Below are 19,855 nucleotides of genomic sequence, written 5' to 3' on the forward strand. Positions count from 1 at the left end.
ATGACAAATGGGACTTGAGCGGCTTGGCTCTGATTTGCTCCCTTACATGGAGAAACATTTTTGCAACATATTTGCACATCTTTCGGAAAGTTCAATAAGCTTCCAATTGTGGCCCCCATTTTCAGGACCACGGACAGCCCCCCCAAATCATGGGCAAAAGATTAGTCGACCCCATTCTGATCTTAATGGAAGGATTAGGGTTAGGGTTCCGGAGTATGAAAACAAAACAATAAAATATGTATGTTTTTACTGTATCTCGTGTGTCCACACACACACACACACACACACACACACACACACACACACACACGTGTTTATTTATATGTACATATTCGTAATTTCAACCTATATTATGTCTTTATTGTATGTGTGTGTGTGTGTAATATATATATATATATATATATATATATATATATATATATATATATATATATATATATATATATATATGTATATATATATGTATATATATATATGTATATATATATGTATATATATATATGTATATATATATGTATATATATATATATATATGTATATATGTATATATATAGTCTATATATATATATATGTATATATATATATATATATATATGTATATATATATGTATATATATAGTCTATATATATATATATATATATATATATATATATATATATATATATATATATATATATATATATATATATATATAGTCTAGATATGCATATAACTATTATATGTGTAAGTATATACAGTGTGCTTGTGTTCGTATATACAGATGTGTGTGTGTTTTTACATGCAGTTATGCGTCATTTAGCTGGAATCATGGGGACTGAATCGCCCTGCAAATAGTGAAAGCTTCAAAGTAGCTTTTTTGCCCCTTAAGGATAGTGTGCGTATGAATTGTGTTTTGATATAAGCTTGCCTCCCTTTCTTCCCCACGCCCAGCGTTCTCCTAAGCATAATACGGAAGCTGAATGAGCATGTGTGTCTTCGTGGCCACAAACTTTATCTTCTTTACGACACACAGTACACCAGAGCGTGGCGAGCAGCCGCTGAATCTCCCTGAGGCGCTGCAGTCCCGAGCCCTGCTCCCTTGCTACCATACTGGACCGATTTTGGAAGGCTTGGCCCGTGTTTTCTGTTCCTCTTCTCCTCCCTTGACCGTACTCTGTAGACACAGGGGAGATCCTTTTTCTGGGGCCGGAGTCGCCCTCAAGTTAGCGGCCATCGCACGTCATCCAAAATGGTGCCCATAGCTGAAAAAACAAGATGGCAGGAGTTCACCACGCTGCATTTGTTTAATTTCGAAGTTAGCGCCCTGCTTCAATACACACAACGGTGGTCTTCTGAATTCAATGAACGAGAGTTCATGTACTCGCACTTGCGCCTCATGCATCCGCTCTCCCTCCCTCCCTCCCCCCACCGTTTTTTGGGGCGCACCAAGTGGCTGTGATTAACCCAGAGAAGCTTTAGGCTGTTCTATAAGCTTTTGCCGACTTAAAACAAAATGATGTGTGTAGGTTTTGTACGTGTATCCACGTGACTATACTGTCAAAAATAGCTCTTTCGTTGAATTTCATCAAATTGTCTCGTGGGAGTCGTGTATTTCTCGGATTGGCTTTAGGGGGCGTGTCCTCCACTACCATGCACTGACGTGTTTACACATTTCTATGTTATCTATATTCATTGCTGACATGACACTCCCCTAACACACCATGAAATGAGTTTGTTTTTCACTTGAAAATAACACAACGATAATAATAAAGTTTTCCTCAATAATAAGCAGTTGATCCCAGAACATCGACTCGTGTAAGCAAGCTCTCATGAGCGCGATGACGACGATGATGATGATGTTGATGATGATGATGTGGAGCAGAGCGAGGAACCAACGGCATTTTTGATTTGGTTGTATTTTGTTTTGACGTCTTAACCCCCCCTCGTCTCCCCAGCCCGCAAAGCGCGTTTCCACTGAAGGACGCGTGTTTTTCCTCTTCTTTTTTTTTTTTTCCCGGATCTTTCTTCCCAGCTCTCCCTCCGACGTCGCATTGAATTGCGCGATGCTTGGCAACCGGGAGGCTGCGCCGAGCCGCGCTCTTTCTCCTCCCAAAATGGAAGAGCAAGGCGTCGGTCGGGAGATCTCCTTGGAAATCGGCCGTTTTTGAAGGCAGGCACGGTTGACACATCTGGAGAGCCCCCCACCCGCCCCCTCCCCTTTCCAAACCGAGCGCCGCCTTAGCAGGACGGCTGTGTCATCAACAAGCGGCGTGGTTTTGTTGTCGTCTCCTCAGGCAGCCGCTCGGCTCGGCTCGCGGCCGGCCGTCGGCTTGACCACCAAGGTAGGGCTCCCTTTCGGTCACGCCATGTGCATTTGCGCCTCGCGTGATGTCGTCGCCCGAAATGCGCCTTATTCATCGGCGGGGAACATGGCGTGCGCGCGCGCGGGCGTGTGCGTGCGCAGGCTGCTGCGGCGGCGGAAGCGTCGCAACGGGGGCCTCGTGTCCTTTGCGTGATTATTTCGCTCTTGTTTTCAAGCCATTTAGACGCAAACGCCAGCTTGACAGCGAGCTAGTCCGCGTGCTAGTCAACCTTGAAGCCCGCCACGGTGAAGATCCGGCCTTTATTTTGACCCGCACCGCTTCTTTTCTTTTTTTTTTTTTTTTACCAAAACAGATGAAGCATGTGTAGCCCCAGAGGCGCGCGCTTTAAAGAAGCCAAGTCGTGACAGCCCCCCCCCCCCATAAATATTTCAGTCAAAACAAGCTCCCTCCGTCAGCTGAGCGGTGATGCCCGAGCGTGCACGCCGCTACGACTCAAACGCCAAGCAGCCTGCGCGCGTGCACGCACTCGGCTCACTGCAAGGCCCGCCACGGCCAACATCTGCATGTTTACGCATGAGCTAAGCATGACGGGATGTTGTTTTGCGTATGGCTGCGAAATCACGCTGGTCGTGATAACGATTGTGCGCGCGCGTCCGCATGAGCGTAACATTTAGATTTATAAGCGCCAACTTCCGACGATATAAAGCCTTGTGGCGCGCGTGCGTGTGTCACTGATGTGATTGTTGACCACAGCCTAAGTAAAAGTCCCCTCCCTTGTATTTTATCTGTCTAAAATCCGCGAAGCTGATTTTTACCTCAGCCAAGTGGACATTTCATTTGCTTGACTGTACACATTGGCGAATCACTTTGGAATATGACAGCAGGGGGACTCGGGCATCTTGGATTCTTCACTCTCACTTTGACCTTGGGGCTGAATATAATTAGGCTCAGATAAACTGGGATGTGTTTGCGTCCGGGCGGGCGCCGTCCGGCGTGTTATTGGGAGCGGGGGGTCACTGAGGGCAGGCCGTGTTGCCACGTGTGCTTTTGGAGCCGGGAGGCTGAGGGAAGTCCGGTGAATATGGAGATGCGTCAAGGGAGGTGCCATATATCCAATACTGGCGTCCTTGACGATTTACCGTGCGAAAGTGGAAAATGTCAACAGCATTTTCCATCCAAAATAAACAAATTACAAATTTGTCATCGTTATTGCCGTTTTGTCATGTGCTATTATTTTTCATGGTCCTCTCCCCACGTATTATTTAACCACAGTAAATTACAATCATCTGTATCCATAAAAAGCCAAATTTAACATGCATACATGTTTTGAATCTTACGGGTTTGGATCTGAAACGACAGACAAATGAATTGTGAAATGGCTCGTTGGTCGACGTGAGACCAAATTGTGCTCGAGCGATTGACCAGTCCGACTCGTATGCCAAATATCAACTGCTGTTGGTCATAACAAAACAAAACAAAACTCCCAATTTTGGCAAGCTGATAAAACAAAAGTTGCGTAACTCCCAATATCTTCTTTGAAGTACTTTCAGGTTGCCTGAGGTTTTGCATTCAATTTCACACAGTTAGTTCAAGCTTTGTTTACTTGAAGAACTCCCCGTTTTCTGGAGGTACAGTGGATATAAGAAGTCTACACACCCTTGTTTTACATGTCAGGGGTTGAATGGCTAGAACAAGGAGATTAGTCAACAACAATATTTTTACCGTTGATTCAAACGTGTTTGCAATGTAAGAAGATTTCAACGGAACCCCAAATGGCATAACGTCGGGCACATGACTTTCAAAGAAGCTACAAACAGAGCAAACGTTTTACTACTAGTCAGGCGCTCTTTTTGTGTCTCTGAAGTTAAGATCCAGAAGCCACGATGGCCCGGTTCTTTCATGTGGCCTCCTGAGATAGGCGAACACTGACAGTGGCAGTGGCAGCTTGGAAGAACAAATTGATACGCTGGAGGACAAATAAAAACCCTCGCCCGTGTGCAAAGATGGGCGGGCGTGTGATGGACCTAAGACAGATATGTGTCAGGTACTGACATTTTAAGACCAATTTCTCTCCTTTAGTGGCTCGCCCTGTCTGTGTGGCTGAGTCGTATCGAAAGTTTTGTCTGGGGGTACAATACACACGGGTGCTTTGACTTTGTGAAAACTGTTGAATTGTACTGCTCTTGACAAGGTGCAAAATTCCAAAGTCGAGTCACAATCTGAAGTTTTATTTTTGGACATGGTACAAAACTTTCATTCAAGTGGCATTATGTTACAAATTATGAAAATTCCGTGGATTTTTTTATGGTATCTTAAAAGAATCAATGAGGAAAACACACTAGGAAGTTGACATTTCCAGCAAATGATTAAAACATTTAAAATTTCAAAATGCAACGATGCTGACATTTCCATATGATTGCAGCTGGATGTGTGAGATTTTGTGTACAAAATACATTTTTGTCCAAATTTTGGACCATGAAATTTAATAGGATTTATGACATTGATTTTCCTGCGGTTTTTGCAGCTTTTCATTGAGCGGCGGTCAAACTATGTCAGCAAACAGAAAATTCTTTGTTGACTTGTGTTTCACCTCATGACAGTAGGTGGCGGTAGAGACCAGTTAAAGTGTCATCATCACTTCACAGGCTGCAAAGACAGACCATACCATTTTTCCTTTTTTTTTGGGTGTTAAAAAATGTAACCTACTTATGTATGGATAGAACTTATGCCACTGCACAATATGAGTCGTTGGACAAAAATATTCATAAATAACTTTCATTATTTCGCCTTTAAAAGCATTTACAGAATTAGGGAAACAAATGCAATGTGTATCGTTTGCAAAGTGTGCAAAAGGGTTAAATACGAATGTGGTGATCACGCCGGCGTCACCGAATTTACCGGTTTGATGAGTAAGAGTTGGTTATTTTTTATGACTCGTAAAATGTTTTTTTGTCCTTGATGGATGCATCCCTCTCTCAGCTTCACAATTCTTTCTTCTTTTTTCTTCTTATTGCACATAGCACAGGTACCCATTTAGGTTGCACCTCTAACTGTCAACTGTAGTGATCAGTCTGACTCCAAACCTGAAATTGATTGTTGGAATAAAGTAATCAATGTATCAGGATATGTTTATTGACAGCTTATACATTAACAGGCTGCATTTTGTCATTGTAAAAATCCAAGTTGTTTTATGCCAATGCAAAGCACTTTAATGATTGAGATTTGTCAACTCCGTTCCTCTTGGCACGCTTCCTGTAGTTTTTCCTCCATCTGAATGTCACTAATGTGATATCAAAGGCATTTCAAAAGTCAAAGTGACACACACCAGACACATTTATAGACCGATTTCAATTCGAATATAGCCTCTCCTTTTATAGAAATGCCAAAGCGGAATACATTTACTCCGGCTGAAATCCACCCATCAATCAGTTTTCTACTGCTTACTATGCAGGCAACTTTACGGCGATTGAACTGCATTCATGAGAGGGGCAAGATACAGGAAACCAAGAGAAAAAAAGTCCTTTTTTTTTGCTAGCTTGCTTCCATTAGACTATCCAAGTATACCAATGCTGCGCCCATAAATTCGGCGCTTTCATGAAAGTGCATCCACCTTGTTACTTTTTTTTTTCTTTTTGTTTTTTCGCGTCCTAGCTTGTCTGTCCTCATTTGACGGCTCAGCATGTGGCAGGCAAGACGTCATTAGACTTTCGTTAAACAATGGAGAGTGCAGCTTTAACTTTAGTACAATGCAGCTAGCGGCGGCCATTGAAGATTTTGCGCCGTGTTCACTTGTCCATTGACTAAATATGACTTAGCAGGTTTGAGCATTAAAGCCTTTTGTAGGATTCCCTTGTAGGTTAGGAAGAAAAAAAACACTCTTACGCTCTCGTCTTGGTCGTGATTGATCTGCATGCGGCACATAAAAGTCAATGGAGGCGTCAGATTTGTTTATATGCCACCGCTCAGCTTTCTCTTCTATTTTATGTTTGGGGTGGTTTCTTTTTCTATTCATAAAATGTGGATCTTATCAGCGCTATTGAAGGCTTAATGGTTGAAGTATTTTTAAAGACACTTTAGCTTGATGTACAATGTAAGCTCTTGTGGAATTTGTTACAAATTATGGAAATTACTTTGTTTTTTTATGATATCATAAAAGAATCAATGGGGAAAAAAAGACTGGGAGCTGAAATTTCCAGCAGATGATTAAAACACAATAGTTTTGGCCTTAATTTTTTGGGGAAAAAAAAGGCATATATTTGGGATATTACAGTAATTTACACCTTTTAAAATGCATTAGGAAGAAATCAATGCGCTTTAATTCAAAAATTGGCATTGGACTAAAAGAAGAAAAAAAAACATTGGTATTAAATAGCCAGTGAGTGCAAACCTTCACGTTTGCAATGAACAATTTCAACCTTTAGAAGACGGCTCAGCCGCTTTAGAATTCAAGTGATTTAGCTCTAAAAGCTCATTTTCAGCAGGGTCATATTTCATATTGGGACAATGCGGTGACATACAGTTTGCATGCATTGTTTTTTTCCAGTTTATTTTTTCAACGTATGCACAGGTGGTGCCTTCGACATAGCTGAGTAGTCATTAACCGTGAGCTAGCGGTTGCTATGGGTTACAGATGCTATCGGCAGATTATCTTTTTTTTCCTCCCCTTACGGTGTTTTTTTTTTTCTTTCCGAGGCTGATCAGATGCAAATGGTGGAAGTTTTTCCCTTGCCATCACAATGTACGAGGATGGCGACGTCCCGCTTTGCGCATATTGAGTGGCGGGCAAGGAGATGCATGGCTGACATTGTTGCTAAGAGACCACACACTATGCTGCGACTAGCGCCATTGCACCTCCCTCCCCCATTCTTGTAGGCTGCTTGCCTTTCGCTAGATTCCTATTTGCTTATTCCTCCTCACATATCCCCTCTCAATATTCCCTTCAGTCTCGTCATTTTAAACCTAATCTGCATTGTTTGCCCCGGTGGCTCCCGTGTTTATTGGTTCGCCCACAATTTTCCAGCCCTCCCTTTCCTTCCCCGCAGCTTTGGGCTGTGGCTTCTAAGCCGCTCGCTCTTCTCACAAACGCTTCCGCATCCTCTCCGTCCCCCCCCCCCCTTCGGTTAAAACTCCAGACTGTGTCTCGGCGTTGTGTCTGGCTCGGGCCAGTTTGGCGGTACGTGATTGCAGCCTGACACAAGTTGCAGTCTGCGACAGTGCACTTTGAGGAGAGTTTTTCTTCAAGGCTTTGGACTAATCGGCTGGATACTTATTGGCATGCAACAATAATAAAAATAAAGTGTCATGGCTACTGTATTATTTTAGTAACATGACATTGTAGTCCTGCAGCAAGATGTCCAAACTTGGACCCGCCATGATTTTTCTTGCTGGTGATGATTAACCTTTAAAGAAATACATCTGTGAGAATCTCCTTGAGAAAGGAGCAACATTTTGGGAATGATTCAGACCCTGCTCGGCAGTACACGCTAATGCACCACTAAGCTAGTTTGCTAATCACCTGAAAACCCCACAGAAGTGGAGGAGAAAGTTTGGACTGCCCTGCCCTAAAGTGGCAACAATCAACGGTTTTCCTGAGGTCGACTACAGGAGCATACGTATTTCCTACCCCCCAAAATAACATACAGTACATGTGAAGACCAGTCTTAATGCTTCATAGGTGCTACCACGCCCCACAATTAACTAGCAAACACTATGGAGGGATTGTTAGCGCAATACATTTGCCACCTTCCTAATAAATGTCTTGCACCTAATTGATGCCCGCTGCTCCATGCACTAAACAAAGTTAACGCCCTGCCGTTATACGAGGACATACGGCAGGAATAGTTCTCCCGTTACATCCCCAATAAACTTCCCCAAGAAAAGCAATCATTTCATTACATTTATTTGCTAATTACTTTCCACCGCTGCTGAAGGTGAACATGAAATGTCTCGCGAGGTAATAAACACTTGAGCCCAATAAAAGCGTGAGTCTTATTTCCCGGCCCAGAGGGAAAGAGTGTGTGAATGTGCATGCATATATATATATATATATATATATATATATATATATATATATATATATATATATATATATATATATATATATATATATATATATATATATATATATATACACACAGTATATATATATATACACACAGTATATATATATACATATATATATATGTATATATATATACAGTATATATATATATATATATATATATATATATATATATATATATGTATATATATATATATATATATATATATATATTTCAATGATTGCACTTTCATTCTGGTGAAGTCAGCTTTAGTGTCTCTTGCTGTGCATATACGCTTGACAAATATTTGTGATTTGTGTGTGAGCGCGCGTGTGCATGTGATCTGATTGCTTATGTGCATGAATGAGTCGTCTGCCGAATCGCATGCAGCTCCACTTGTATGAATCATGATGCCATCTGGTTCTAATCAGAGGACTTCAAGCATCTCCTGACCCTGCAGATGCCCTGAAAATAATGATCAAAGCTATTGCAGGGATTTTTGTACAGTATGTCTCACATACAGTAGCGCCCCCCCCCCTTTTTTTTTCCATTTAGTGCTGATCCTTTAATCGGTCTCATCGCTCAATGGCATGGAGCAGCTCCGATCGCAGGGCCGCCATCCCAGAAATCCAAATCAAACCCCCTTTAACAAAAGAGAAACCTTCAGTTGCAGTTTCCTAACCTAATTAACTCTGAGTCAGCAAGCGTAGCGGCGGGGTTGCGCTTTGGCCGAGGGGGGGTGTAGGCGTACAAGAATAGCAGACGTCGCACCGACGCGCCGCGTGACCCACCGGGCCTTGACAAAAAGAATTAGACACAACAACAAAAGTCAGCGGGCTTGCTGGCCCAGGTAGCGGCGTGCTCACACCATGGAGAGCGGAGCCTTTTAGTCAGTGACTCCCGACTAAAAACAAAATGTCAGCTAAGGTCGAACGTCTGCAGATGCCTTCAAATTCAAATGGTCTCAAACAACTGAGAAGATGTGCAAAGCTGTTTTCTGGGCAAAAGATGTGTCCTTTGACAATTTTAAACCATCAAACGTACTCATTTGATTATTTTTTTGGTAAAAACATGTTTATCCAGACACTCTCAACTGACCAGACAACACTGCCCATGATTCTTTGACACGGAAGCAGGAAGGAACGTGTAGAATCTGAATTATGTTTTTAATCTATTTGATCGCAGAGCTATATTTTTATTTTTAGGTATTTTTAAGTCCAAGACAATCATTCCCAGGCATTTTTTACTGGACTGAGACCAATGTAAAATCTGCATAAAACAATTCGACTAGCAACATCTGTCAGGACTCGGGACACAAAGCCTCAAGGCTGAAAATCAGGACTGTCCTGGTTAAAACGGGATATCTGATCAAATCGACAAATTCAACACGCTTTTTAATTCCTCTTTATGATATATTAGGGTGATTCACCTCATTCTGAACAGCCGTTTTTTTTTTTTTAAATGTCTTATGAGAGTCTTGTGAGCTCACATTTCGCAAGATAGAAATTTCTTCAGTTTCTTCCTCAGGTACGCCACGTCCCACCACCTGGGGCCGCCTTGCGTACCATGAGCTCTGGCTCTGGCCAGGATGTGGCAGTGGAGCATTTCCTGCGTGACATAGAGAGGCGGAGTAAGCGGCTACACTGCGCCGTGATTGGCTGCGAGGTGGAAGGACCCCGCAGCGACATGAACCTGTTGTATCGGAAGAGTCGTTTGGACTGGAGGCAGCGGGACCAAGATGGAAGCAAGAAAAGGTGAGTTGAGTGTTGAGTGTTGATATACACTTGCCTTCTCATGAATGATGCGGTGATATCTCATACTCACTTCATCGCTGTTTATGGCAGGTTCAGGCAACCGAGAACATTTAATAAGCAACAAAGCAGAAGGAAGACAACAAACTTTTGTCTCGCAAGGAGAGTGGACAGGCTCACCTGCCATTTAAGCGTAAAAACTGCGAAATGGAGTTTACGAATGTAAATGAAGTCAGGTGCTCAAGACTCTGAGTTGGTTCAGAACACAGGCGTTTAGGGGGAACCACATTTTGAGTTACCCTTACTGTACACTCAATTATCTCACAGCATGACTCGCATTGCAAATGTTGGAGGCTTCTTTTGAAGAACAACAACAGCAAAAAAAAAAAAAAAATGCTTGACAGCGCTTGAAGGAATGGCTCAGCCGCCATTCTAAATTTGGCCCTTGTAGTACAGTATCTTTGTCTCATGTGAAGAACCGCAAGTATGTAGAAGTACACAGAAGTCCAGGGGGCAAATCCCGCGCTGTAGCCCCGTTGCGATGCATGAGAAAGTTGTGTTCTAACCGGAAAGTGGCTCAGGTTGCCCGCGCTGTGTCCCACTGCACGCTGTAAGCTCCGCTTGTCTTCTTCTGCGCTTCACCGCGTTACTGGGATGGCTGGACTTTGTGCGACCCCGATCCATAAATCCATACATCACCTTGTAACCACTGCTCATTTGAGCTCAACATACAGATGTGCCCCTCGTGCCGCTGCACACACACACACACACACACACACGTATATATATATATATATATATATATATATATATATATATATATATATATATATATATATATATATATATATATATATATATATATATATATATACATATATATACGTGTATATATATATATATATATATATATATATATATATATATATATATATATATATATATATATATATATATATGTGCAGCGGCAGAAGCCGGTGCTGTCAGTTAAAAAGCAACAAGCAGCTGCCATTGCACTCTTTGTCTGATCGCACTGACTCGTATTTATTGTTTGGGGAGCTTGCGCCAGTAACGATTCTCCGATTTCAGAGAGAAACCATCAAACGTGCAACAATGGTTTCCATGGTAACAGCTGAGAGCAGAAAACAGATGTGGGTTGAGAGCATAAAGGGAAGAGCGTGTAAATTCCATCAGTCCGCTATTCACTTAGAGTAGCCTGTTTTGACAGGGGAATTGATTTCCTAATTAAGTGCATTTGAGAGCGAAGTAAACGCGGAGAGGAGGAGATGGAAAAAGACATGAGTGTGAAATATGGCGGGGACTCCAGGGTGTTCCTTCTTTTGCCGAAAAAGCCCCGCAGGCTAAGCTGTTGTCGGAAGAGCAGCTAGGCGCGGAGTCGAGAAAATAAAGTAGAGTAAAACCACGTTTCTACCCCCCCAGGTCGTCACAGAACGACCCCTCAGCGACGGTGGGCAAAGTCCGAGACTTGGCCTCGTTCCGTCGCCACTTCCGAATGGGCTTCATGACCATGCCGGCCTCCCAGGACCTTTCCCCTCACTCGTGTGCCTCGGCCATGGCGCCGCGCTCGCAGTCCTGCCACGCGGTCGGTGCCGGCGACGCAAGTCTTGAGAACGGAGACCACTCCGACACCCAGTCCCAGCACGGCGGTCGATGCCCGCCGGTCAAACCCAAGCGCCACCCGAGCACCCGCCTCAGCTCCTCGTCGGCCGACAGCAGAGGACCTCCCGAGACGCCGCCGCCCTCCCACTCGCAGGCCAAACACTCAGAGAAGAAAAACGGTTTGAAGCGGGGCTTGGTGCGCGGTAGTCGCCGAATGGGATTTTTTTTCTCATAACATGTTCTCCTACCCTTGCAGCCATGAAGAAATCCGACTCTGGAGACATTGGCTCGAAAAAGGTGCCTCCTTTAAAACCCAAAAGAAGTCCCAGCACTCAGCTTTCCTTGGAGCCACTTCCTCCACGTGTGCCTCATTCTGCCGCATCCCTGCCGTTCCAGGGAACCGACTCTCAGATCCAAAGCTTGGGCGGTGACGACGAGCCGGTCTATATCGAGATGGTGGGTCAAGTGTTCACCCGAGAGAGCCAGACGGGCACCCCCCACCCCGCGGCGCCGGCGGCCACCACGCCCGATTCCGACTCGGACCAGAGCGAGGCCATCTACGAAGAGATGAAATACCCGCTGCAGGAGAACCGCGAGTCTCAGAAACACCTGCCCTCCAAGCACGAGAAGATGAAGAGTTCCAAGCATTACCACGCCAACCCCTCAACCTCCAGCAGCTCTTCGTCACTGCCGAGACCCTCCTCTTCCTCTCCCTCCTATTCCAAACCCAAAGCCACCGTTTCTATTTCTCATTCCTCCCCTCTACCTTCCTCGGCGTCCTCCACCCCCGTCCCCCAGGTCCTATCCACCAGCCCCCACACCCCACGAGCGCCGACTCCCTACCTGCTGCAAGGGAGCAAATGTGAACCGGAATCCAACACCAAGATCCCCGCCCCGTTCCCGAATCTTCTGCAGCACCGTCCCCCGCTGCTGGCTTTCCCTCAACCGGCGGCGGCATCCAGCGGGGTGGGGGTGCAAAGCAAGGGTTCCTCGGCTTCTTCCAAAATCGGGACTCAGACGTCCAGCGCCCAAGCCGGCGCGTCCTCCTCGTCCGCGTCCTCCAACGTCCCGACGTCGGGCTCCAAAGAGCCGTCGGGGGGAAGCGTGACGCCGCAAGAAAAGCACAGCCGAGACGCCCAGTTGGGACCCGCGCCCGGACTCCGAGCCCGCAGTCACTCCACGCCGTTGCCGCCGTCCTCCAAATCCACGTCGCCTTTCTCCCATCACCACCACCACCACCACCCGCACCATCGGCCCTCCCACTACCATCACTACCGCAAGCCCGAGAGGGGGGACTCTCCAGCTCCGCTCAAGAGCGGCTCTCAGACTTCCAGCCAGAACACCGTGCAGACCCAAACTTCAAGTGCGGGCAAGGAAGGGAAGTCCGTTAGCTTCCTCTTGAAGGCAGACAAAGGGGAGAAGGAGAAGGACAGAGACAGAGACAAGGAGAGGGACCGAGACAGGGACAGAGGTCGGGACAAGGAGAGGGAGCGAGACAAGGACAGAGAGCGCGATCGGGATGGCGGCCCTCACTCATTGCAACTGGATCTCCTTCCCGCCACGAGTGGTCAAACATCTCAAGGCGCCACCGGCTCAACCCCGACGCCCGTGTCCTCGTCCCACCGTCCTCATTCCCGTCCTCATTCGCGCTCTCACACCCCTCACGGCCTGCCGGCCTACAAGCCGCCCTCCTCGGACAGTCCCCTGCTGTGGACGTACCCCTCCGGGGGCTTCCGTAGACCGCCCGCTTACGAGAGCTTACGAGGAAGCTCCCAGATTCCATCCGGCCACGCGGCCCTCGGCGAGCCCAAGGGCGGCGAAGGATCTTCGTCGCTCCGCTCCAAAGCTGGCTTCGTGCCCTGGGACGGCGCTGCCAGCTTTGCCGGCGATGAAGGTGCTTCCTGGCCCCTGCAGAGGAAATTATCCTTCAGCCACGGGAGCAGGGAGCGCGAAAGTAAGTCAGAGGCTCATTTTATACACCGTGCTAGCTTGTCTTACAAATGACATGTTACGAGTTACACGCCTTTGGCATTTTAATGCTTTGTGTCGCAAACGTGCTGTTTTTCACCTGTGAAAATAACTGTGGAATGACGTCACTTTGCCGCTTAATTCATTGTCTCTTAACACAGTTTTAATCAGAATGTTTGTGTTTAGTTACATTCAAAGTGTTTGTGTAAAATACAAATTTGGGGTTTAAGAAAAGGTACATTTTCATTTGTTATGAATTGAACTGCACTTCGCTTAAGCCGACTGTAGCCGTCATTACTGAGACCGCACCCCTTAAAGGCATGTGTCCAGCTCCCGTCATTTTGTATTGTACTGTATGTACGGTGTAACAGACACTCTTCTTCTATCTTACGTCAGAAGAAGAAGGACGAAGTTGGAACGGCAGCGCCGACGCCTTATTGAGGACGGATAAGGAAGAGTCGGGAGTGGGATTCCGAGGGTCGGGAGCCTCAAGCATCCCGGCGCACTACGGCGGCGGCGCCGGTCGTGCCCCGGGTCACTGCGAGCCGGCGGGGGGCGCAGACGCCAACCCGGGATTCCGAGCCCTGCCCAGAACGGGGATGCCTCTTCCCTGTCAGACCTTCCCTGCCTGTCGCAACGGAGGTGGGTACTGTCGTTTTGAGCCCCGTCCTGAATGGCACAGAGCGCTTTTTAGAGTCGCTGGGTTTTGAGTCGTGCTGTCATGAACCAAAAGGCTCTACACAATCTGGCTCAACGCAGTCATTGTACAGGCCCAGAGTCAAAAGCGATGTTTGGAATTAGGTATGAAGAGAGTTTTGTGCTATTTTGCTTTTTAAAAGTGATTTGAATGAATAAATCGCTTGCACATAGTTGAGATGACAGCATTCAAGTAACCACTGGGCACGTCGTAAAGTGACTGAACAGTTTTGGATTAACTGCTGTGATATTTACTGTTGAGAAGCTGAAATTCCAAGCATCCGGACAATTTGAGATGAAAAAAATAATTGGATATTAATAACAATAACAACAAATAAACAATATTGTTTAAACTGATAGTTGATGAGGAGACGTAAGGTATTCTTTGACTCTCAAACAGTAAGTGCGTAAGATAAGTATCTATTAAATTTATCTGTAGGCTTTGCATGTGTGTTTGCAGAAGTGGGGCGGCTGGGCCGTTCCTCCTCTGCTGCCGGCGCGAGACAGGTGGGCGGAGCGGACGTCCAGAGGCAGAGCAGTCTACCGGCGCGAGAAGCCCTCAATCAGGTGCGCCCGCCTGGCCACTCTGTTCACTTGGTTCAGGGAGAGTGAGCGCGAACATCGTCCTCGTTATTACCCGCGGGGCTATCTATAGCTCGGAGATATATGCCCACTGAGCAGAATAACCTTCTGGCCTGGCACAGAACAATAAGAGCGGGCGCGTGACGCAGGCCTAAGCGTACCGCTGGGGTGGCGGGAGCGCGCTTTTCTTTTCTTGCAGCAGCATACTCTTACTTGCTCGGCTCCTCCGGCCCAACAAGTGCTGCTGCACCCTGCCGGATTTTAGCGGGAACTGCGCCACCTGGCTTTTTCAAGGAATCCTTCATTTCTTGGTCCTTCTATTGCAGCTCCAGTAAATGCTATTGAAAATAACATTTCCTCTGCTAGGAGGAAAGAAAAGAGAAGACAACACCGTTGTAGATTAATAACCCAAATTCTGTCGAAATCGACATGATAGGTTAAAGAAAAAAACTGTGAAAAAGACAAAGTACCCAGGACCAAACGTTTAGAAGAAGTAAAAAGTCAAAATACGTCTTTGGGATTGAACGAGTTTAAAAAAAAATCCATTTTTGCTGACCATTTTCCCGCGATAGTGGCAAAGGTTTGTTCAGCATTTGCAACCTCGAACGAACCCCGACCTCAGCCGTTTTCGTAAAAACGCACCGAGCAGTTTTGACCGAAATACACCCGACTAATCCTTTCCTCTTGCCGTCGTCGGATTAGCTGCACGGCCTGGCGCAACCCCAAGCCTCGTGCGGCCCCGGCAGCCCCGGCGGAGCCGGCCCGTCCCGCCAGCAGCAGCAGCAGTTGAAGCAGCAGCTCCAGCAGCTTCAGCAGCAGCAGCTCCAGCAGCTTCATCAACAGCAGCACCTGCAGCTGCACTTCCAGCAGCTGGCCCAGCTGGCGCAGGGTCAGCCGGCCGCCGGCGCCTCGCCGGCCGCGCACAGCCAGAGGGACGGCAAGTTGCTGGAAGTCATCGAACGCAAACGCTGCCTGTGCAAGGAGATCAAGGCCCACCGCCGCCCGGACAAAAGCCTGTGCAAGCAGGACAGCATGCCCATCCTCCCCAGCTGGAGGCGGACGCCCGAGCCCCGCAAAAGCGGCACGCCGCCCTGCCAGAGGCCGCAGGCCGTGGTGTGGGACACGGCCATCTGACGGCGGGCGGGACCACGTCGAGCGGCCGGTGAGCGCGAGGCGGGACCGGCCGCCGGCTCGGCCTTTTGCCTCACGCGGCGGTCCAAACGAAACAGGGATTGCCATCTTCTTCTCCTCCTCCTCCTCCTCCTCCTCTCCCTTTCGGCCCGTCATCCTCCGCCAGTCCGCCCTCGTCGCATCCTTCCGCCCGTGCTTTTTGTCGAATCCGACGCATTGGTTGGCGTCTATAGCCCTCATCGGCACCCAGTGAAGTGAAGAACTTGCCAAAAAGATGGTTGTCACATATTTAAGTCATGCCTTTTGAATTCCTCTACACATGCCAGCCACTTACAGCGACAAGCAGAATAATTAACTTATTCACTGCCAGCCCAGTAAAAAGGAATCTTTGACATCGTTCGCCATCAATGGCGGCGAATCAGTTAACTCTTTCAGTGCCAAGCGTCATTGGAAAAGGAAATCTGTAGAGGGCCAGTATATTTGGCGTTTTCGCTCACCTTTCAAGACCGACAGAATATTCTGTGCTATGTCTATGTAAATATGGGCGCTGCCATTGATAAATTGACTTCCATCCTTCAGTTGCACGTAGGTGATATCCGTGTCATTGTAGAAGTTACTTGGATTAGGTGCAGTATTTTGCAGCTTTCCTTTACATAGTTTGCATAGCAACATGGGTCAAACACATTCAAAACAGGCATTCCATTATAATGGCAAGATGTCACTGAACAACAGACCTGACCATATATGGACCAACCTCCACCGGTTATATAACCATATGCAACTGTGGCCATCAGCCAAGTCACGTAGGCTCCCCACTTCATCCGAAGTTCAAAAATCACTCTTCATCATCATATGTATGAAAACACTGCCATCCAATGGTCACAGTTATCACTACAGTGCTCAATTGCTTGTAGTAGGTAATCATCAGTCAAGGGTGTCAGCAACCCTCCATAAAAAAACATATTTGATGAGAATTTTATTATTTTTATTATTACTGTTTTAAAGACGAACATGTTCGTCCGTGGCACTGAAAGAGTTAATAACATTCAACGTTCCCCGAACCCATTCCAAAAAGTCAAACGGGAAGAACATGGTTGAGAGAGGATCGAGAAGCACTGCTGGGAACAAACCTTGGAGTGCTCCACCACACACGTGCAGTCTTGATCTTCATTTGGCCTAATCAAATAAATAAAATGTCCCCCTCGCTTGGTTCCGTCTAGTTCCAATCGCCAACAATCCCGCCATTTTTCTCACTCCCCAGGATGAGGGCCGATAGATTTGCCAAATTTCCTCCTGCCTACTTGACACATAGATATTTTTTCTCTCTCTCCCCGGTGCGCAGAGGAATTACATGAAGGCAGCAGTCAGAGGAGGGCGGCACGAGTCCCACTTGTCACGTTGTGTGGGTGAGTACACGTAGGACTCAATTTTGTCAACGCGTAATCAGATGTCTCGGTATGGATCGATTGTTGTCGTGGACGCAAATCGTGGCCGGGCTGTACAAGCTACCTAATAGACGCATAATCTTTGTCGATGGAGTTACTTCCCCTATGTGTTGTTTTTTTTTTTTTTTTTGCAATTTTTCTAGCAATATGGGAAGGCGTCCACTTCTAGCCTATAAACGTACATATCTCCAGACTTGAAGCAGTCATATTTACTGCCTCGTCCTCTGCATGTCGCAAGAGACACGCGGTCCTGTACAAATAGCCTGTAGAGATGATCGTCTTTACTATCGCAACGTGTGCTTGTACTAAGAATTTTTTTTTTTTTGCCTTTTTGCTTTTTTTAAACCGCGTTTCGGTTCATATGAAAGGGTAAGAAAAACAAACAAAAAAAAAACGCTCACTGAAAGTGACCCGTGTCCGACAAACTCAAAAGACGGTGAGCGCGGATCAAGTCAAACAGAATGCTGGAACAATCTGCACAACGTTTGCCAGGAATCATACCCTAATGTACTGTAAATAGTGTCTTGAAAATGTAGCAATTATTTCCATTTTCATACTTGTAATCAATACATATTATGTAGCATATACATGTACAAACTTTGTTCACTTGTTGTTGGATTTTTTTAGGAGTATTTTATCAGCTTGCATTACTTAGAGTTCTAATAAAGAGTAAAAGCCCTTCAATTAGGGGTGCAGCCCAACACTTATTTTACGCAGCATTCCCTTTAAGATCAGTTTCACTTATGCATTTTTTTTTATTGATTACCAGAACCTTCACCTTGCTGCTATCTCAAACTCCCGATGTTCATTCACTTATACGCGGTGTCGCCAAAATTCGTGTGCGTATTGTCGCTGGGAAAGCCACGTGAACCGGACTTTTTGAAAAGTGAGTCCTGTAACAGTACAAAAGGCGTTTGAATGTCTCTTGATGGTTGTTGTTTCTGATAGTTAGCACCAAAATGTACCCACCCTTGTGAGAAGAAGACCTACCTAAAGTGTTGGAGAGTCACTGCTTGGCCTTTTGATTTAGTTTCGCCTGCGCATGTTTTATTTATTTATTTGTTTGTTTTTGGACAATTGGCATCCATTTTGAAACAAAAACAAAGCCAGGTCGAAGGAAATGGGCAAGTGCAATGCATGCAGAGACTCTTTACACTTAAAAAAAAAAAAAAAAACGTTTATGATCTTCAACACCATGCCCGATTTGATTCCTAATACCAACAAATCACCTTACTATGGTTCCTTTTTCACGGACTAATAATGAACCTAGGGACCGTTTCCAAAACTAGTTTACAGAAGATGTTGGTTTTGTGTGTCTACTAAATCAGTGGCCATTATATGAGTGCCATACTATATTGCTATGGTAAGATACGGTGTACCTTGGAAATCACTGTAGTGCTATATTTGCATTGATATTGTCATTCAAATAAATTTTATATAATGAACTTTGCACAACAAAATGGATTTTTTTTTTTTGCTATACATCTTTTGCTCCCTTTTATAGGGTGATTTGAGTGTGGACAGCAGCAAGCCTGCGACCCTTCTGAGGACAAGCGGCTCTAGAAAATGGATGGGTGGACGTTGGGTTGTCCTGCATGGCTGCAGTACCCAAATCGTCCAAGTGAGAGCGCAATATACACTGCAATGCTCAAAGAGCAGTGGTTCTTTAACACTACCAGTATTGCGAGAGCTCGCAATAATTATTGCGGCATCCCGCAGTACTATTGCGAGAGCTCGCAAAACTATTCCGAGATCTCGCTATTTTTTTTTCCTCCATGTACCCAAATTGAAATATCTTTTCAGCCGAGTACCAGTTCACCAGTGCAAAGCATTCTGCGTTTAAAAAAAGAAGACTTAAAACATGCCATCAGTGTCTGATTTATTCAAATCTGGACCCTTTCATTTGTATTGGTCCACAAAAAAATAATGAACCTGAAGTGTCCGCTTTTGGATCAGAGACGAAAAGAAATAACTTAATTATTAATAGATATTATTCCACAACAAATAATCAATATAAAGTGTCGGACCTGTTCTAAGAATATATTTATATAAATAAATATTTGTCCACGGACAAATATTAAACATAAAGCGTCCTGTTTTTGGGTTACAGTCGAGGTCTCTTCACAAAAATAAGTCAACTTAATTAGAAATATTTGTCCCGCACAAAATAGTCAACATAAATTGTCAAACCTGTTCCCAAGAAGAAAATTATAAAGTATTTGTTCACAGAAAATTTTTCAACTCAAAGTGTCCTCTTTTGGAATGATAGGGATCTGTTCACAAAAACAAATGATTAACCTGACAGGTAACGAGAGAT

General features: G+C 45.4%; 1 protein-coding gene across 6 annotated transcripts; it reads left to right on the forward strand.

Moving 5' to 3' along the window:
• Positions 1–1,873: 1,873 nt before the first annotated feature.
• nyap1 (neuronal tyrosine phosphorylated phosphoinositide-3-kinase adaptor 1) lies at positions 1,874–18,983 on the forward strand. Of its 6 annotated transcripts, none has more exons than XM_088440183.1 (8): positions 1,874–2,322; positions 9,873–10,099; positions 11,537–11,895; positions 11,973–12,013; positions 12,113–13,670; positions 14,081–14,326; positions 14,820–14,947; positions 15,665–18,983. In XM_088440183.1, the coding sequence occupies exons 2-8, from the start codon at positions 9,912–9,914 to the stop codon at positions 16,094–16,096; spliced, it is 2,952 nt and encodes a 983-aa protein (XP_088296309.1). In that variant the 5' UTR covers positions 1,874–2,322; positions 9,873–9,911; the 3' UTR covers positions 16,097–18,983. The 6 variants fall into 6 exon arrangements, with proteins under 6 accessions (XP_088296309.1, XP_088296310.1, XP_088296307.1 ...); XM_088440184.1 differs by having other exon boundaries at positions 11,537–11,564; positions 11,688–11,895; positions 11,973–13,670; XM_088440181.1 differs by having other exon boundaries at positions 9,861–10,099; positions 11,973–13,670.
• Positions 18,984–19,855: the final 872 nt, after the last annotated feature.

This window comes from Hippichthys cyanospilos, chromosome 18 (genome assembly GCF_059441005.1).
Source record: "Hippichthys cyanospilos isolate Australia breed blue-spotted pipefish chromosome 18, RoL_Hcya_1.0, whole genome shotgun sequence".
Classification (NCBI taxonomy): domain Eukaryota; kingdom Metazoa; phylum Chordata; class Actinopteri; order Syngnathiformes; family Syngnathidae; genus Hippichthys; species Hippichthys cyanospilos.